General features: G+C 39.8%; 1 protein-coding gene across 4 annotated transcripts in view; it reads right to left on the minus strand.

The window, feature by feature from the left end:
- Positions 1 to 816: 816 nt before the first annotated feature.
- PAG1 (phosphoprotein membrane anchor with glycosphingolipid microdomains 1) overlaps positions 817 to 17,854 on the minus strand; it is a 112,017-nt gene continuing 94,979 nt past the window's right edge. For all 4 annotated transcript variants that reach the window (XM_036406678.2, XM_036406675.2, XM_054515822.1 and 1 more), the window contains 3 exons: positions 16,801 to 17,390; positions 12,253 to 12,312; positions 817 to 10,179 (listed from right to left, as the gene is read on the minus strand). In XM_036406678.2, the coding sequence (XP_036262571.1) occupies positions 9,829 to 10,179; positions 12,253 to 12,312; positions 16,801 to 17,390 (1,001 nt within the window). In that variant the 3' untranslated portion in view covers positions 817 to 9,828. The remainder of the gene's footprint in view (positions 10,180 to 12,252; positions 12,313 to 16,800; positions 17,391 to 17,854) is intronic.

Raw genomic sequence — 17,854 nt, forward strand, 5'->3', positions numbered from 1 at the left:
GGTAAAGCTTTTACTATCTGTAATTAAAGATAATGAGAAGGAAGGTGCAAGTCATGGACAGTGCAAGCCCCAAAAGGTTAGGTAAAACCTAAAATTAGTCTCATGCTCTAGTGTACAAAGGGACCTTGTTCCAGTGACATGCTTAAAAATGACATTTCTTTGTGTTTGACTTACAAGCAGAATCTGTGTTACATATTCAGCAGTGGTCCTAAGTCACCTGCCTCTGAAATGCTTCAGGATGCTCTTAAAAGTATTTCTACACAAATGAGTCTTGCTACTGACAGAGAGGTGCAGCAAATGGATGGGGAACATTACCTAGAAAACATCTATTACAAAGGAAAAGGAATCAAATGCCACAGCAATTTCAGAGGATAATCCATAGGGCTGGTAATTGCAACTTTAAAAATGCTGAAAGCTGCACAACTTCGAAAGGCTCAAACCCAATATTCTTACCTGCATTAGAGAGCATAGTGCCACTATTCATGGCACTGCTTTAGACAGAGACAACTTAGAGTTGGTACTGTTGTGTGCATGCTTGAATCTTGACAGGACTGTGGCTTTGGGAGGAGTAAGGTGCTATATATCACAAAGAAGTCCTAGTAGTTCTTGTCAGATAATGAAATCAGCACAAAATTCCTAGAACAAACAGAATTCTATAAAATAATGCAGGTTTTAAGACCTGCAGAATGAAGTGACTGCAAGGACTGAATAATATATTTGTTAAGAAAACAACTAAAAGAAGCACAGGTGAAAACCAACCAACCACCCAACCAACCGACCACCCAACCAACCAACCACTAAAACAAAGGACAAAGCTTATTTACTGTGGTTTATTCTGTCTGGCTATTGAATTTATATATAGATTTTAATCCAATGAATTTTGCCAGGATTTTTGAATTAAATTAATTTCATTGCAATGTAACATGCTTCCCATTTGACATAATTTACATGGATTTTCAATAAATTTGAGTTATTTGCAAATATAATAACCAGAGAAAATGGCAGAGCCTCTTTTAAATGCTTTCAGAGAATACAGTACAGAATCATATGATTTTTCTTCTGCATATAAACAAGTAAATATTAGGGTGCTACTGTACATAAATAAAACCTGCATTTTTTATTATTGGCCTATGTTCTTACTTTTAGATAACTGCTTCATATGTTCATGTAGCATTTTCCCCCCAGAAATATTTACATAAAACTTTCTCCATTTACAGTAAATAACCATAATTGCCTACTGTGCTTTCAGCAGCCAAAAGCTGAATTGGCTATAGAAATATCTGATGAAGATTCTTGGAACAAAGGTATGATTAAATGACATCAACTTGTGTATACTATTACAAAATATTGAGAGGAATTTAATGGCATTTGTTAATTTACAAAATGCAATTTAGTGTTGGATCTGAACTTCTCTAACAGTAGGATAAGCCCTGCAATTACAGTTACACTACAACTTATGGAACATACATTCTGCAAAACTACAGTATTTCAGTGTTTGCAGTGATGTTGATTAAAAATTTTTGATTTCAAACAGGTAGCAAGCCAAATAACTCTTCATGTAGCAAACAAGCCTTAGCTAATGCCATCTCAGAAGTCTGCATGCATTGACTCCATGCATTGTGTATATGGCACAGTCATTGAATCACTGAGCTGCTCTCTGTGCCCACAGAGCTGAACTTTGCAGGGTATTCAACTATATCCACTCTAAGATAGCCAGCACAGTCCTAAGCCTCTCTTTGCACAAGCTCATAGTGTTCTGAGGATGTTTTGCTCTTCTGTGTCAATGATCAGAGACTCAAATAGTTGTCCAGAAAACACTTTTTGTTGCTAGAACACTATGTAAAAGAACTTTGCTTGGAGATATTCCAGTAACACGTATTTTTTTCCACTATAAAACAATGGATAAAATAAACAAGTGTCTGTATTTACAAATTCTTATTCACTATGTTCTTAGTATGCAGTGTTCCATATATAAAGCAATTTTATGCTGAAGGTCATATAGCACCCAAATTTAAGTGACTCTTACTGAGGCACAATTTTAATAATTAGCTATTAGACATAATTATCCCTATAACTGACTATTTTTTTTTGTTTTTTTATGGAAGTCATATCAATTCACTAATATAAAAAAGAAAATACATTTCGCTGAAAATACAAACAAAAGTACCTATCACTAAACCAAACTTCTAAACTCTTAGGGCCCAATCCTGCAGCCTTGGCTCATGCAAAGAATTCTATTAAAATAAAGTAATCCAGTTAGAGTTGGGTTTTCTGTTCGTTTGGGTTTTGTTTTTTGCTGAAAACCCCATATGATGCAAGTCCAGATCTACACATGGTGCTTACTTTAGTGCATTTACATTTGTCCATGTTGAGTTTCTAATAGAACAAAACCATGTTTTTAGAATTTATTAATTTCCATTCTGTTGATATGGAGGCTTGATAAAAGATAATCCAGCTGCATCATGGCTGGGTGGTGATGACTTGATCCTGCCTCTCTCTGTATAGGGAATACTGAGAAGAATAAACAATGTTATCTGTCTCTTGTGAGACTCTCAGCAACTCCTCCCTTCACTATAACCTTTTCTACCTTAAAAATCTTTCAAAACAGCTTGTCTGTGGGATAGGGGAAGTGCAAATGAAACTTAGCTATTGTTACTTTACCTTTCTTCCTAGCTGCTGCTGTGGGCTGTACCTGTATTACCCTGACGGTGAATGCTCTTTTGTGGTTCTGAAGGTGGGCTCTTAGCACACTTTCATCTAGAAAGACTGGTCAGACTGAGGAGAAGCAGCTCACATCCCTTTCCCCAAGTTAAAGGGGTTGGGACTGTGAAGCAAAGGGCCATTCCTAAGTAGTCATGCCACAGAGATGAGGTGAGATGAGATGAGATGAGATGAGATGAGATGAGATGAGATGAGATGAGATGAGATGAGATTGAGATGAGATGAACCCTGCTGGAAATCATCAAGTTGGTACATACATGCAGAAACTCAGAAACTCAGGAGCCAGCACAGTGGCTCATTTCAAAGCTCTGTCTGCTGGTAGGATGTTCTGAGGAGACTGGTTATGTGACCTTTCTCAGTCTCAGATACAAAGAGCAAATTCCAGTATCCTCAGACATGTGAGAAAGCAGGTTCTTGTGCTCTTAGATGTCTCTTTAATAATGCACTTAAACATTGTGACAATTCACATCTTATATGTGTCTTTGACTGTCATCTGAGTGCTTGCAAGCAACAGAATTTCTTGCCTACAGAGAAAGTGAAGACCTCCACAGATGCCTCCAGACAGGATGAGATCATCAAACTGAAGTCCAGGTTTCTGAATCTCACAGGCACATTGGAAAGGTCCCATTCAGGAGTGTTAATGTGATGCAGTTTCTGTGCCCTCTGTACAACTGTCATATTTCACTAAGGACAAAAGAGATACTCAGGTGGTGACAGATGAACATAGTGGGGAAGAGCAGTTCCATAAATGTGAGTGAGGGTAGTCCAAATCCCACCTATGCTGAAAGTTAAAATATGAGTTAAAACTGTTCTCTTTTTAGACATTAGGAACTGAAAACACCAGAACTGTCCCATTTTTTTTTTAATACAGTAATAAGAGTTGTAATGTTTAAGCCCTCCTCCTCAATATAGCATGATTAAAAGGACAAGAGTTGGTTATATTGTCTTGTAGTGAACAGGAGGCATTCTGAAATCTCAAATGAAGCATTCTGAAGTCAAGTTACTTACATACCTTATAAATAATCTAAGCCAATTGTTGCATTATCATAAACTATAGGAAATAACATACCTGCTTTCTAAACAAAAGAAAAAATTTGTATTTTCTGTACAAACACATGCTAGCTAAAATCAGCCAATGAATTTGCAGAGACAAAACCCTTGTCAGACTGTGCTATTATTACAATAAATGAACACCACAAATGAAAGCCAATATTTAGGAATGTGTATAGCAAGAGAGCAGCACCACATACAGTAGTCAAGTGGCTGTGCAATAACAGTGAGCATCTTTACAGAAACATCCATATTTTTAGGCACTTTGCTATCATATTTGTAGTGACTGTCCTTCTGGCCAGCTTAAAACTGAAGGCCTCCAGAAACAAAACCTCACAGTTTGTAAAAACAGAACTGTAAGATTTATATTTCCCATAGACTGGGCACAGACCAGTGGGTTCGTAATGTAAAGATAATCTGTGCATTTCTATGGAAATTGGGGTGCCAGAACTAAGATATATCTACATTGTGTAGACACTCTTGCTGACCTTTGGATTATATGTAAATTAAGTTTTATCAATTAATCAATGGGAACCTTGTATTACAAATAAGTTGTCATTTTTCTCTGTTCAGGAGAAAAGAACAGTGCCTACTGTATGTGAAATCCTAATGCACTCCTGGAAAATCACCACATAGGCAATTAATTTGTTTAATAAGTTTTGTAAGCCTGGGATATTTTATGCTGACCAGCCAAGGGGGTTGTCTCTCCTTGAAAAAAGGGAACCCTATATTTTTAGTTCTGTGATGTTTGCAGCATTTATCTTTAACATAATCCTGAACACATGTTGCTTGCCAGCAGCAAGGGATATATATTATATATATATATTTTCTTTTCTAAGGCTGGAGGCTGAGATCTGCTCTGGCAATGACTTCAGCCACCACCCTCCCAGAAGAGATGCTACAAATCAACTTCAGCACCAGGACATGAAATTGTATTAACAGTAATTATGTTCCCTGCTCCCAGGAAGAGACCTGCCCTTGAAAGTCTTCAGCACACCACCAAAGGAGCATCTGTCAGGCTAAGCATCTTCTGCATTCTTCTGTTTTGCAGCAGACTACCACACCAAATTACTTGTGAGGGATGTAAAAGCCTTATTCAGGCATACTTCAACCTCAAAAAATAAAACTCATCTGAAATAACTGGTTATTTGCCTAAGAGCAAGAGCCCCTCACTGGAGTGTGGTCCAAATTAAAATGTTTGATACAGAAACAGATTTCTTACATCATGTGGCAAACAAATGTATATGCACAATAGGAGACAGAAGTAAAGTCCTTGAGCTGGGGTATGATGTTTCCAGTCCCACAGTGCACAGATGAGAGTCCTGTCTCTGGCTGCTTCCAAGCCAAGTCACCTGGCCTGAATGGCTGCTTTTAAACAGCCGTGTCCCAGCCTGGGCAGGGCTGTCACATGGGGTGACTCCGCACTGGCTGCAGTGAGACGAGCAAGAGACAGGGCAGCACTGGCAGCTGTTGTAGTCAAGAGTAGCACAGTTAACATGAAGTTCTGGAAAGCAGACAATACCAGAGAGAGCACTCTGTGTCACAGCTTTACACATGCAAACCATTTATCCAGCATCTTATAGAAGCACCATTGAGAGGTTGAACTGAGAGCACCGCGTACACAGGATTGTGTTCAAACCAGAGGACAGGAGCTGTTCAGGGAGCCATGGAGAAGCATGCAGCCCCTCAGGATGGATTCCTTGAAGGCACGATGGATGAGGGCTTGGAGAAAAGGCAGCTGGTCATCAGCCAGCTGAAACTATGGGGAAGAGCCAGCTCTGGGTTACTCATGAATATGAATCCCCACACCTACTCATCCCTCACCCCATGGATCCTGCTACATGTAAGCAAGCCTGCAATTTATATGAATAGAAAGACTGAAGCAACAAATTTTTCACAGTTGACATGAACACCACCTCCCTGAATGCTCACTATTGTAAAAGCTAGGTTCTTCAAAAGAAGACTGATAATTCTTATTGCAAAGCTTGGTCATCATAGCTACATTACTGGGCTTTTTTGTGAATGTTTGTGAGTGACTATTGCTATTGTAGGGCTAACTGAGGTCTAGTTAACTGAGTTAACATTAAATGTGTCTCTATAAAGATGTTTCCAAGTTGGGACAAGTAAACATTGGGTTGTCCCTTTATACTTTTGAGTTAAACACATACAGTATGGAAAAGAGTATGGAAGTACTAGCTACTTTGTAGAAAAGGCACTATAACTGATCTAACTGTGGTAATTAGGTACATGCCCATGCTACAGGTATCTGCAAAGAATTTATTTCTCTCTGTGACTGAGAAAATTATTCTACATTTATGGTAGAACAGGATGACTGGTTTACATATTGGATTAGCACTGGCTAGGTATGTGGTAAGAACAACTTTCACGGAAGACACAGATTCATGGAAGAGATGTCTGAACTGCATTTCCTAGTTTCTACCAGTTCCCAGAGGGAAATCAAAATGACCTTTTCACTAGTACAGTTATATACACATTACAGCTTCTGTTGGCCTTACTGTGGCAATTTGCTGTGAGATCTTATTGTACCGTTGTGCCAAAAAAAGGAAGCAAAGAAATAGACTGTGAATCTTCCCAGAAAACATCACCAGGTAACAAACACTTCATTTTGGATGTTGAAATTTTATTTAGGGATATGGTGAAAGAATTAAAAAGAGCAGTAAAGAGACAAGTAGAAGAAACTCCCTTTTCTTTACAGTCAGATGAATCTCTTTGGGGATTACTGCTGGAAAAATCTTTCTATCAAATATATTAATGAAAAGGAGGCATTGACAGCAGCCATAAAGAACAGGTATTACTTCTGGGAAGAGGGAACTAAACCAGAACATTGATTCATTGTCAAGAAATGTAAATACTCACTTACCAACCTTGGTCTGAATTCTAAAACATTTTCATTTAGCATTAAACTACATAATGGTGATTGCAGGGGAGTTATGGACTCCCCCATACATCCTTGTTCAGGAGGGTAATTATTTTTTGCAGCTTTTAAGGGGTGTGTGGGTCTCAAGGCTGAGGGCAGGTACACATCCCAAAAGCAGCAATCCAAAATGTGAATTGCTTCTCCATGAGACTGGGGTCTGATGAACCATTAAAAGGTTGTGACCAGTCTGAAAGTAATTGAAAGAGGAAGGAATGTGCCACTGCCACAGCACTGCAGACATGGTACCAGCTCCCAGTGCAAGGCTGTAGGAGACAGGTTAAAGACAGAAACCAAAGAAAGAAGAGAGGGGGAGGAAAATTTTTCTTTCACTGTGTAAAAGGGAAGCCTAGGGGGTCTCAGGAGCAGTTGTCAGAACAGAGGAAAGAAAGGACGGAAGGACTCGTGTCCCTTCCTACAAAGCAACATTTCTGATCTGGCTGTGAAAGACAACAGAATGACCGGACAGTCCTCCACCATCCTTTGACCTGCTGGTCTCAATGGGAGTATTTCTAGAGTGATGTTTGCTTTTCTTCTTTTGCACCTTAAAATTTTACAATCAAGAATTCAGGGCTATTCTTTGCTATCAACTGACATTATCTCAAGATATCTTGAAATTGAATCTAGTGAACCTGGCAAACCTCATGTTCCTACTGTTTCTCCAAAGGCAGTCATCCATGTAAAAGGATAACTACACCGTGAGATGCATTTGGGAATATCAGGAGTTGAGGTATGTCTGCCACTAAACTGCAGGAGTCAGACTGAGGACTACATATATAAACTGGTACCCCTGAGCAAGGAACAGACAGCAAACACATAGTTAAAGACTAGAGAAATTCTTCAGACTTAGCATGACAAATCTTCTGAAAAATGGTGCATCTGATCTTTGGCCTTAAACAGTGTGAAGTAGAAGGAGAGAACATTCAAAGGTGAACTTCATGAATTCACATTCAAGGAAATAGAAACGAAAACTTTTATAAAGGGAAAACCTCCAGAAAGCAGAACCACAGTCATCCTTAAAAAGCACTGAAGTGGAAGCAAAGGGTTTGCTGCAGCTGTCAAAACATGGCAGCATGGTCAAGAACAGGATGGATGTGGAGTGGTCTGAACTTCTTCTCCTTCAAGGAAGAGTTATAGATCAGAGTGTGCTGCACTGTTGCACAAGGTCAGGATCCACAAAGTTTGAGCCACCCAGTGGGCAGAGGCTGACTGCACAACTGCACTGCTCCTCAGCAAACTTGCAGGCAAAGCCTGTAAATCAGCACACTTCTTTCAGTTATGAAGTTATTTCTAATAAATGTGTGTAACCAGATCTATGCTTGCTCTTTATAGTACCAAGTCATGTTGAGAACTGACCAAGGACCCGAGAAGGGTTCAACCTTCAAAACCCAGTACCAATTGAGCTGGAAGTAAACCTGTTTTGTTTACTACAGAATAAGCCAACCTCAGTTTATGTACTGTTTATTTTGAATTAAAAATAAACTGCTCTTCAAGCACATGCCAGATATTACGTATGTGAATGTTGCCAGCTTGGACTATAACTTATACTTGTGTCCAAATTACAAGTGTATGCTTATATACATGGGGATATGTGCACATGCATGTCACACAATGCTAGTTCTTTACCCTTGGACTATTCTTGTACCATGGTACTATTTATTGTATTATTCTTGAAGAAAAAAGGTACCAATCCAGTACCTGCTTATTTCATCCAAGCATTGCACTTTGTTTTTCACAGTAACAGAATAATTCAGCATTTTTGAAAAGCCAGTGGCTTTCAAACTGTTTTTCAGAGGCCCAAGTAGGTCTTGGTTGCCCTCCTGCTCCTTTTAGCAGAAGAACAAGGAGGACCAGTGGCTATGCCTGACTAAATCCCACTGTCCCTTTTGCCTCTTTTTTGCCCTTTGGCAGTGTTCTTTTACATAGACTCCATAATTTTAGCTTAAAAACAGCAAAGCATGTTCCATTTCCCTGCTCAAGGAGACAGAAAAAGTCAACAAAACAACCCCAAAGCAATTTTCATTTATCTACTTTTGAAATAGGAAAAAAAAAAAACCAAACCAAAAATCATACCCAAATAAAGAATGGGATTCCTCCTGTTACAAACCCTAGTAAGTTAATCTATAAAAACCTTTAAGATGAAAAATATGTTGTAAAAAAAATGTATTACCCACTGAACACAGTACAGAATTTTTCCTATATAAGAAACTAGACAAACATTAAAATAGTTAAGTCTTTAAAAAGGGCAAAATTCTGCAAAAAAAAATTACTCAACACTACTAAGGTTAGATTATACACATTATGCCAATGCATTCAATTGCACAATTTTTGCAACATGACAATGGTCTGGGGTGTGTGTATGTACATGTTTATGCCCATTTGAGGGAAACAGTGCAAGAATGCTAAGGGTGACCATTGCCATTTTAAAGGAATATTTCGCAAATAATCAAACAAAACCCCTACAAATACCAGTACACATCTCAAATACTGAAAGTCACATTCTACAGCCCTTGACATAAAAAAAAGAAAAAAGAAAAAAGAAAAAGCCAGCAGAATTAATTCAAGTACATTTGGAGTCAGTCCCTTGTGAACTACTGTTGTTTGCACTTTAGTTGCAGTGAAGGTGGCCAGAGCTCCCCAAAAGACATAGAAGTGAATGCATCTTCCCCAGCCCCACAGAGTAAGTCTGAGTTGAGGTACAATTATCCGTGGTTTGCTCAACATTGCAGATGCCAAAACTTGAATGAAAAATTATGCTTGAAAAACTTTGAAGAAATTTACATAAAATAATCTCTTAAAATGAGAAGCTAGTTTTGTGTAAAGGTAGTCTTTTTGGTATGTAATCCTATCAGGACAACAAGCATGGCACTCCTTGCCAAATTACGCTTGCCTTGGAGCTAATAGCAATAAAGAAACCTTTGCATTTTCCTGGTCATCTTTCTGACCTGATGTACCCTTTCCCATGAGCCTTGATCCACCACCCAGAAAAAGCAGCAGGTATCACACCCTGGCTGAAACGTACATTGCTTCTTCACAACTTGTGTTCCACAGGAAAAGCACTTCCCTCTCCACGTTTCAGTGTCCTTCGAAAATTACAGCGTGGAAATCCGCTGCAGGAGTGGTTAAAGTCTGGTGAATTCCCTGTGGTGCTGCAAGTCCCCTATGCTCTCGTAGTCGCTCTCTCCTGAAAGAGCAGTGTGGTTTGTGTTGGGCACCACCAAGGTCCTCTCTTCCTCTTGGCTCACTGCCTGGATAGCTTCATAGTCCGGCTCCAGCTCCCCGTTTGGTCTGTCCGCTGACTGAGGCACAGTGGTGGAATTGAGGGTGTTTTCAAAGTCCTTCACACTTGCATAGAGGCCACTGCAAATGGAGGGGGACCTCTGAGATGCAATTTCTTGAATGCAGGTGTAAGGAGAATCCAGTGCCTTGATGGCCTGTCCCGGCTTACTCACCGATGAGTACATAGCTGAGATCTAGGAAAAGGAGACATCTGCTGAGTATGGAGCATGGCATAGAGCTTGTGCACCTGTCTGTACCCTTGTACTACAAGGATGTTGGCTTTTAAGAAAAGACAGGATCTTCTGATAAAAAGATATCCATTCTAAAACGATATGATTTTTTCTGTGGAAAAAAAACCCCAACTATTTCTTACAAATCCTTCCTTTTTTGGCATGCATTTACAGATGGTTTTCTTTAAAAAAAAAAAGCTTTATAAAGTAAGTTTATAAATGTAAAACTTCCTTGAATATAAAACCCTGTCAAGAAATTTATAACTGGGCAAAAGGGAATGGCTTTGTAAGCAGGAGCTCTTGCAAGTTTTATTATGGTCGTGGAATCAATTTAGATTCAACAGGGAGAGAGGCATCAAAGGGAGCATCAGATTGAACTGCTGTAATGAAGGATGCTGTCTGATCCTTAGGGCTTTAAAAATTATTATTGTTACTATTTTTAATGGTAGTGGCTACTTTTCTGCTTTTAGAGACACTGCAATAGAAGAACAGTTAATTAATAATTAATAGTTAATTGTTTTTGTAGGCAGGACTAAATAGGCACCAACACATGTGAAGACAACATTAAAAATCTGTAGATAAATTACTCAGACCAGATAATAGCAAGTAGTGCCAATACTGATATGCCAGGTCTGCTCTGTTGACTACACTTTGCCTACAAAGAAGAGCTGCTTCTCAGGCATTGAGTATGTGAACTTTAGACTGGAGACTGAATCCTCTCAGCTGTAAACAGCAGAAAGGGAGCCAGCATTTCATTCCTGACTAAAAGTTTCCTCTGGTGATGTGGTACAATTCAACAAGTGCATGAAAGTGGCCCTTCATGAAAAGGTGAGGAGAAGCCCACACCAACACATGTCCCTCTGCTTAGGGATTACCTGGGCTGTTGCCAAGCACAGGAATCAGTTTTAATTTCCTCTCCCAGGCCAAATGGATACTAGCCCTTGCACAAGACAGACGGCTGAAATTCCCTGCACAGCTTTTCTGGTACCCAATATCACAATGCAACATAGCTCTTCCATTACACTTGAAGTTCTTTCCCAAGCATGCAAAGCCATTCTGGGTTTGCATCAATCCAGTTAAAAGAGTAGATTAGCATAAAAATGTCCATTACCAATAGGCAACACAGACTGAAGCAGACAAACCAGACCACTTCTGATAATTCTGGGATTTTGTGTGTGTGTGTGTTTGCGTGGGGCTGGGTTTGGCTGGTTGATCGGTTGGTTGGGGTATTTTTTGGTTTTGGTTTGGTTTGGGGTTTTTGGGGCTGGTTGGTTTTTGTTTGTTTGTTTTAGAGGGAAATCATCTTGAAGATGGCAATACTTCTTACTCTTTACTGATTTCAGCTAACAAAAAATGGCTTTTCTACTCATCTGTACTTCAACTCTTCTCAGTATTAGATTACATTAACCCACTTCAAGGTCAGGTTATTCATTAATGGCTGGGAGTGCTTCTCCCAGCAGAAGGCATTAGCTCACCTAGCTCATTGCCAAGTTTGTGTTTAGTTTTATGTCCAGAAAACATATTTATAAATGGCATGGGTGTACTGGAGATGATCACAAACAGCCTTATTTATGTTTAACTTTTCTCTTTGTTTAACTCTCCTCCATTTATCTGACCAACAGACAGTTGGCCATAAAGAACAGTTTATGTTCCAGTGCTTTTATTGTGCTTCAGCTTACTTCCCAGAGCCCCAAACACTTTGCATGGGGAAGGTGGAGCATATGTTTCAAAAGGCTGCTGGTTATTCTTCTTGAGAAGGTCTTGCCATCCAAATCAAGACATTACCCTAACAATCAACTAATTATGGCTTCCTATTGTTTTCTGAAACTAAGTTTAACCTATGGGCCTGAAACAACCATACGTTAGAATACCTCTGATTTTAGGAATGGTTCTCTGTGCAGAGAACCTTGGGCTTTCATTTTCCTTTCACACAAGTTTCACCTTTCTTGGATTCTGCTTAATCACCCAGAGCTTATGCTAATTTGTGCCTAAAAATTGTTCTCTAGTTAGTTACTGAATTTCATGCAAGAAACCTACCTCATCTTCTGTAAGAGATGGATCTTCCTCTCGAGACTTGTAAGACACTGAACTAAGCCTCTGTAAAAAAGGAAGAAAGAAAGAAAATAAAAGGCTCATTACCCATCAACAGTGCGAAATCTATAACAAAACCCTCCCATTATAATCAATACATTATACTTTATGGTCATTTGCTCTCAACCTCCATTATATATAGCTAATACCCCCACTATTCAGAGTACTTCTCTGGAGATTACAGCCCTGAGGTTGGTAAAGCTTTTTTAATGTATCTGCTGTTATCCTGACCTGAAAAGGGTAAAAATAATGTAATGGTTAAAGAAACCACTGCACCACTGTATCTCTGCCTTTACACCTCTTATGAAGTATCTGCAGAGGCTTCTGAACAATTAGAAGTCAGCTGTTGTGATACACCAGTTGTCCTTTCACGGGATTTTCAGATACACTTTTAGATGACAGAAGAACAATACTCAGCTGACACCTTCTGGATGATTGTTACCCTTCATTCTGTAGATCCTGGTCGTGCTGCATGGGAAAGCTGTGTCCTCCATCCCTGGAATGCAGTTCCTGTACAGAGGTGCTCAGCAGCCCGGCCTCACAACCACTCAGACCTGCTGCAGCCCACCCTGAGCTGGAGCCAGGTCACACAGCAGAGTCACTGAAGGATGGAGGGCTTGGTTTGGTATCAAGTCTAATTTCAAGCATTTAAAGTGTTCTGTGTAAAACAGGTCATGAAACATCAGAGGAAAAGCATTTTGCTCTTATGAAAATCATCTTCAGACCTTTACAACAACAAAGCCCTGCTGCTGCACAGCAGCTGTGGGATGCCTCCTCGCTGGCAAGAGCCAAGAAGGCTCTGCTGGACTCCTGCTCCACAGTGATTCAGAGGGAGCCTTCCAGCACTGTAAAAGGCTGTATTTTGGACTTTCACACAACTTCTCCAACTAAAATACTTCATACCACCTCCAGTGCAAGCCAACATGGAGACATGGAGGACTAGAGCTATTTTCAGCATAGTTAATAAAATACTACTTCCAGGCACACAACTTGTTTTCTTTTTTTTTTTTTTTTCTCAGAGGCTCATTGTGATCGATTCTTTCCTCCTTCCATTGTCTTGTTGTTTTTACTTCTGGTAAATACCAAACTCCAGGTTCCTGGGCACTTCTGACAGACCCTGGCCCAAAGTACACTGAAGTTCTGCCTGCTGCACCCGAAGAGTTTCCCTCACACTGACAAGCTCCCTCACTTCTTTCTCACTGACTGGAGAACAGTGCTCTGTAATCTGTGGTTTGTTTACTCTTAAAAAAACCAACCAACCAACCAACCAACCAGCTGAAAAAAAACCCCAAAAAAACAAAAGAAAAAGGAAAATTTCAAATATATTTTGGGCTTGTATTAAATCTGCTTCACTACAGCAACTTAGTTTAGTCTTTCCTATCTGCATCTATATCTGCTGGGGAGTAAGCTACTAATTTCATCCTCACACATTAGATCAAGCATGTGCTCATAAAATTCTTCAGTGATTTTTCTGTCATCAGTGTGTCTATAAGCACCATGTGTCAGGACCCCTTCTACAGTTTCCCACTCAAGTATGACAAATACACCAGGGTGTTTGCCATCCTGTGCTGTTCCCCTGACACAGCATTCTTTCTTCTAAATGTGAAGCTTGTGACACATCCATTTTGGAGGATATTGTTATCTTGGAAACTTAAATCCCGCTTGCCCCTCAACATTTTGTACCTAGCAACATTCTAAACTAAGGTGAAACCTCAACAGTAGCAACACAAACAACATGTCTCCTTATTTGCCTTCTGCTTTCTTTTTGTTCCTCAACAGCACTTGATATTTTGCTCTTTGGCTCAGCTGCTGCTCCTGACTTGGGGACAAGAACAAGAACATTCTCCTCGGATGCATTTGTAAGAGATGCTTTGCTCATCCTCAGACTGTGCAAGGCTGAAATCAGATGGCAGCAGCTGAATGGACACAGAGATAGCACTTCTACCACTGCTCACTCTGGAAAGACCTGGGCGAAAAAGGAGATTCATACTTCTTTTTTTAAATAAAAGAAAGAACTAAAGAAATCTATTCTGCTTTTTCAGTTTTATTAGAAGAATGATGTTCAAGGTTTTGCAGGTGACAGAGGCCTGTAAGAGGGCCTTGTGCTGTTAAAAGTGTCCTTCTTCCCAAGTCTTTCCAAAGGATTTGGCTGGGTCACAGCCAAAAACCTCTTTAGGTAAATTTTCATCCGTTATTGCACAGCTGGCTCTTAAAAGGGTGCTTTGTAGTTTTCATGCTGTTATATACAGGAATGGCCTCTGGCTTGGTCCACCAAGTTCTCTCCCAGACTGGAGTGCCTCAGGGACTGGCATGGGCTGGGCATCACCCTGGCTGCCCTCTTTTAGACAGTGAGACTGAGACAGCTTGGACACAGTCTGTTCTCTCTGCTGGCAGGTACAAGCCTTGGTTACACAGGTGTCTCCCTGCCTGTCCCTTCTGTGTGCCCTCATCATAGTGAGGGAGACTTGCAGGACGTACACACAACCTCTGTCTTCATCAGGGCCAGGGCAGAAGGTTGAAGAGTTTGGGATACAGATGCCATGCTAAACAAAGCAGCTAAGCAGACTCATGGAAAGGAAGCAAAACCAGGAACACCTATGAGTCTAACTAAAAGAGTTATCAGTGTAACATACATTTCCATGAACATCTTCATTCTGGTTGCCACATCGAAAAACCAGGCATTGCTCTGCATTGCTTGAGGCAGCAAAATACAGGGAAAAACTATCATCATCACAACAGAAAAACAATCCCCCAGCCCCCTCCCCACACAATGCCAACAATAATGACATTTATATATTCCATCAATTACCATCTCCAGCTCTGCTGCAGCTGTAGCTCTCAAGGACAGGACAGGCACACCCCGATGCATAATGCATGTACCCAGCAGCGTGCACAGCAATGATCTGATGCTGCCCAAGATTTAACTCAGGGTGCCTTCAGCTCTGAATAAATTTTAATTAGACAAACACCTTTTTTTCTGGCACTTAGGGGACTGCATGTGTCATCTCTTGATTAATCCTTCAAAACCTGAACCATTTTAATCAATTCCCACTCCTGGCAGTTACTGACACGGCATACACGGTGTGCTGGGGAGCTACAGAGCAGCAAAGGCTTCTCCTTTGTATTGGTGCCTGGGAAATACAATTACTTTCTGCTAGTCTTTTCACACCTGGTAGGGAAAATATCACTTTTACACTAAGCTGTTTATCTAAAAGTTTAATTAGAAACTACTTATGGCTGGAATGTGGGAGGGGAGAATGTTTCTGGATTATTGTTGACAGTCACATCTTAATTTTTTGCTTAATGAGCTCATTGTTGTAAAAATGTGCACTGAAGAGTCTAGCTAAGCAATTTTTATACTGCAAGAAGTCTTCAGCTTATGCATTTAGACTATCTTGTGCTTTACAAGTTACATGCTTAGTTATTTATTTAACAAGATACTCTTCTGCCTTCTTCCTGGATTATTGAAATTCTTCAAATAAGAGAACAACCAAAACTAAGTAACAGTGCCTCAGCTCTGCTGTGATTTTTCGCATAAATGTTTACATTAAAAAGTCACATTGCATCTTAAGAATTTTTTTGAAATTTTCATCAATACCTACCTAATATTATTTGATGACTCAGACACCAAAAATCTGCTAAACCTACAGTTCATTCATTCACAATTAATAAGAAGATATCGAAATATTCTGAAAAATGCAAACTCAACAGTTTATGAAAAGTCTCTGCTATGATCTGAAAGCATCCTTAAAATGACTTCCGATAAAAAACTACAAATGGGAAACTGTTGAAAATGTCATAAATTTATATTTCAATGAATTCACCACAACTCGTTCCTAGGGAGGAAGCATAAGCTGCTGAGAAAACTTAACTTTTGGCTGTGATTTCAGCACTTAGAAATTCCTGACACTCTGTTTATATGTGACATGCAGAATTTGACAAATATAAAAGCATACAGCTGCAATCTCTCTCTCTTTCTATCCCTCTCTCCCACAGCAAAAGACAAAGTGAGTGCATAACACTTGCACAGCTAAGTCAAAGTGGCCCAATGAAAGAGGCACATCTAAAGTAAGGACATCCAACAAGGATGCTCCCCTCTCCTTTTTGTAAGTTGCAGTTTCATTAGAAAAAAAAGGACAATATATAGATGGTGACAGAGATACTGGATGCCCTTTGTAATAGCTTCCACAAGTATAATACCATCAAACAAAGAAGCAGAAGCCTCCTATGCAATTCCTGGATAATATTTGGGAAAAGGCTTTTGTATTGCATAGCTGCAACAATCAAAAATACAGGCAGCAATAGAATGAGCATATACCTCTAACACAAAGATTCTACTATACATTATCATATTTCCATTTACAGTCTTGCTCATCTTGTGTGGGGTTTCCTTTCTTGTTATTATTTATTACTGAAAAATGAAATCCTCTCCCACCCATATGTTCTCAATCATTATTTGGCTGTTTGATGAGGACAAATATTTGTAGTATTTACCTTTTCTGGTTTACTTGCTCCTTCTGTCACTTCTTCTTCCACTTCTTTTTCTTGCACATTTTCATTTTCATCAAGAAGTTTCATGGGTACTGGAGGGGGAAGCTCATCCTCTACATCTGGTATGTTGTCAAGAGGACTTTCTGAATTTGCACTTTGGCGACTCTTCTTATTTCGGTCAACAGATGCATATTCTGCTGACTCAATTCTGCACTCAGGAATCTGGCTCTGACCTTCAGAAACTGTCAGTGAAGCCTTTGATTTGCTGCTAGAGCTCCCTTCCATACTGACTACTGCTCCAACATCTTTAATTTCCTTCACAGTTTCATACAAGCAGTCTTCAACTATGTTCTCCTGAGAGGAGCTGTCTTTCAAGACTTCATAAGGCCCTTCCATTCCAAGACCTTGATCATTTTCTGCATTTCTAGATGAGATTATAGTTTCCATGGGGTTGTTAGGGGGAATACTGGGTAGCTCCCGGCTCTGGTGACATTTTATAGACTTTCCAAGGGTATCCTGTTGATCTAGTAGATCAGATGTCTGTACTTCTTCATAAGGCTGGATACAGGCAGCTGTACTGTCCTCAGAAAGAACTAAAGAAAATTACAGAGAAGAATAATAAACAAAGGCATAACTTAAAGGTGTGATTTGGTACTCTCTACATCACTTTGTTTTTGTGACATGCTGGAAAGGATAAATGATGCTAATGCCTGGAAATGCCTAGTGATTAGCATGCTTTTTGCTTATCAGAAGGTTTCAGTTACAGACATTTCTGCACTCTACTGGTAAAATGTCTTTCTCACAACATCTAAAATAGTCTGTACACCCCCAAGTCACATTATATGGCAAGAGCATTCACTGTCAGAACAGGGGGTGGGATATTCAGCTGCCTTGTACTCAGTTTCACTGAATGATTACAGAGTGCTCAATAGTCTCAGATGGGAAACAGGTGGGAGGCCTCAAATCAAGTGCCTTAAAAAAATCCTTGTCAGATTTTCCTCTTTGCATTTCCCCATCCTTTGGAATCAAAAGGAAAGCGCTCCTTCTTCCTCCCCAC

Source organism: Molothrus ater, chromosome 1, assembly GCF_012460135.2.
Source record: "Molothrus ater isolate BHLD 08-10-18 breed brown headed cowbird chromosome 1, BPBGC_Mater_1.1, whole genome shotgun sequence".
Lineage (NCBI taxonomy): Eukaryota > Metazoa > Chordata > Aves > Passeriformes > Icteridae > Molothrus > Molothrus ater.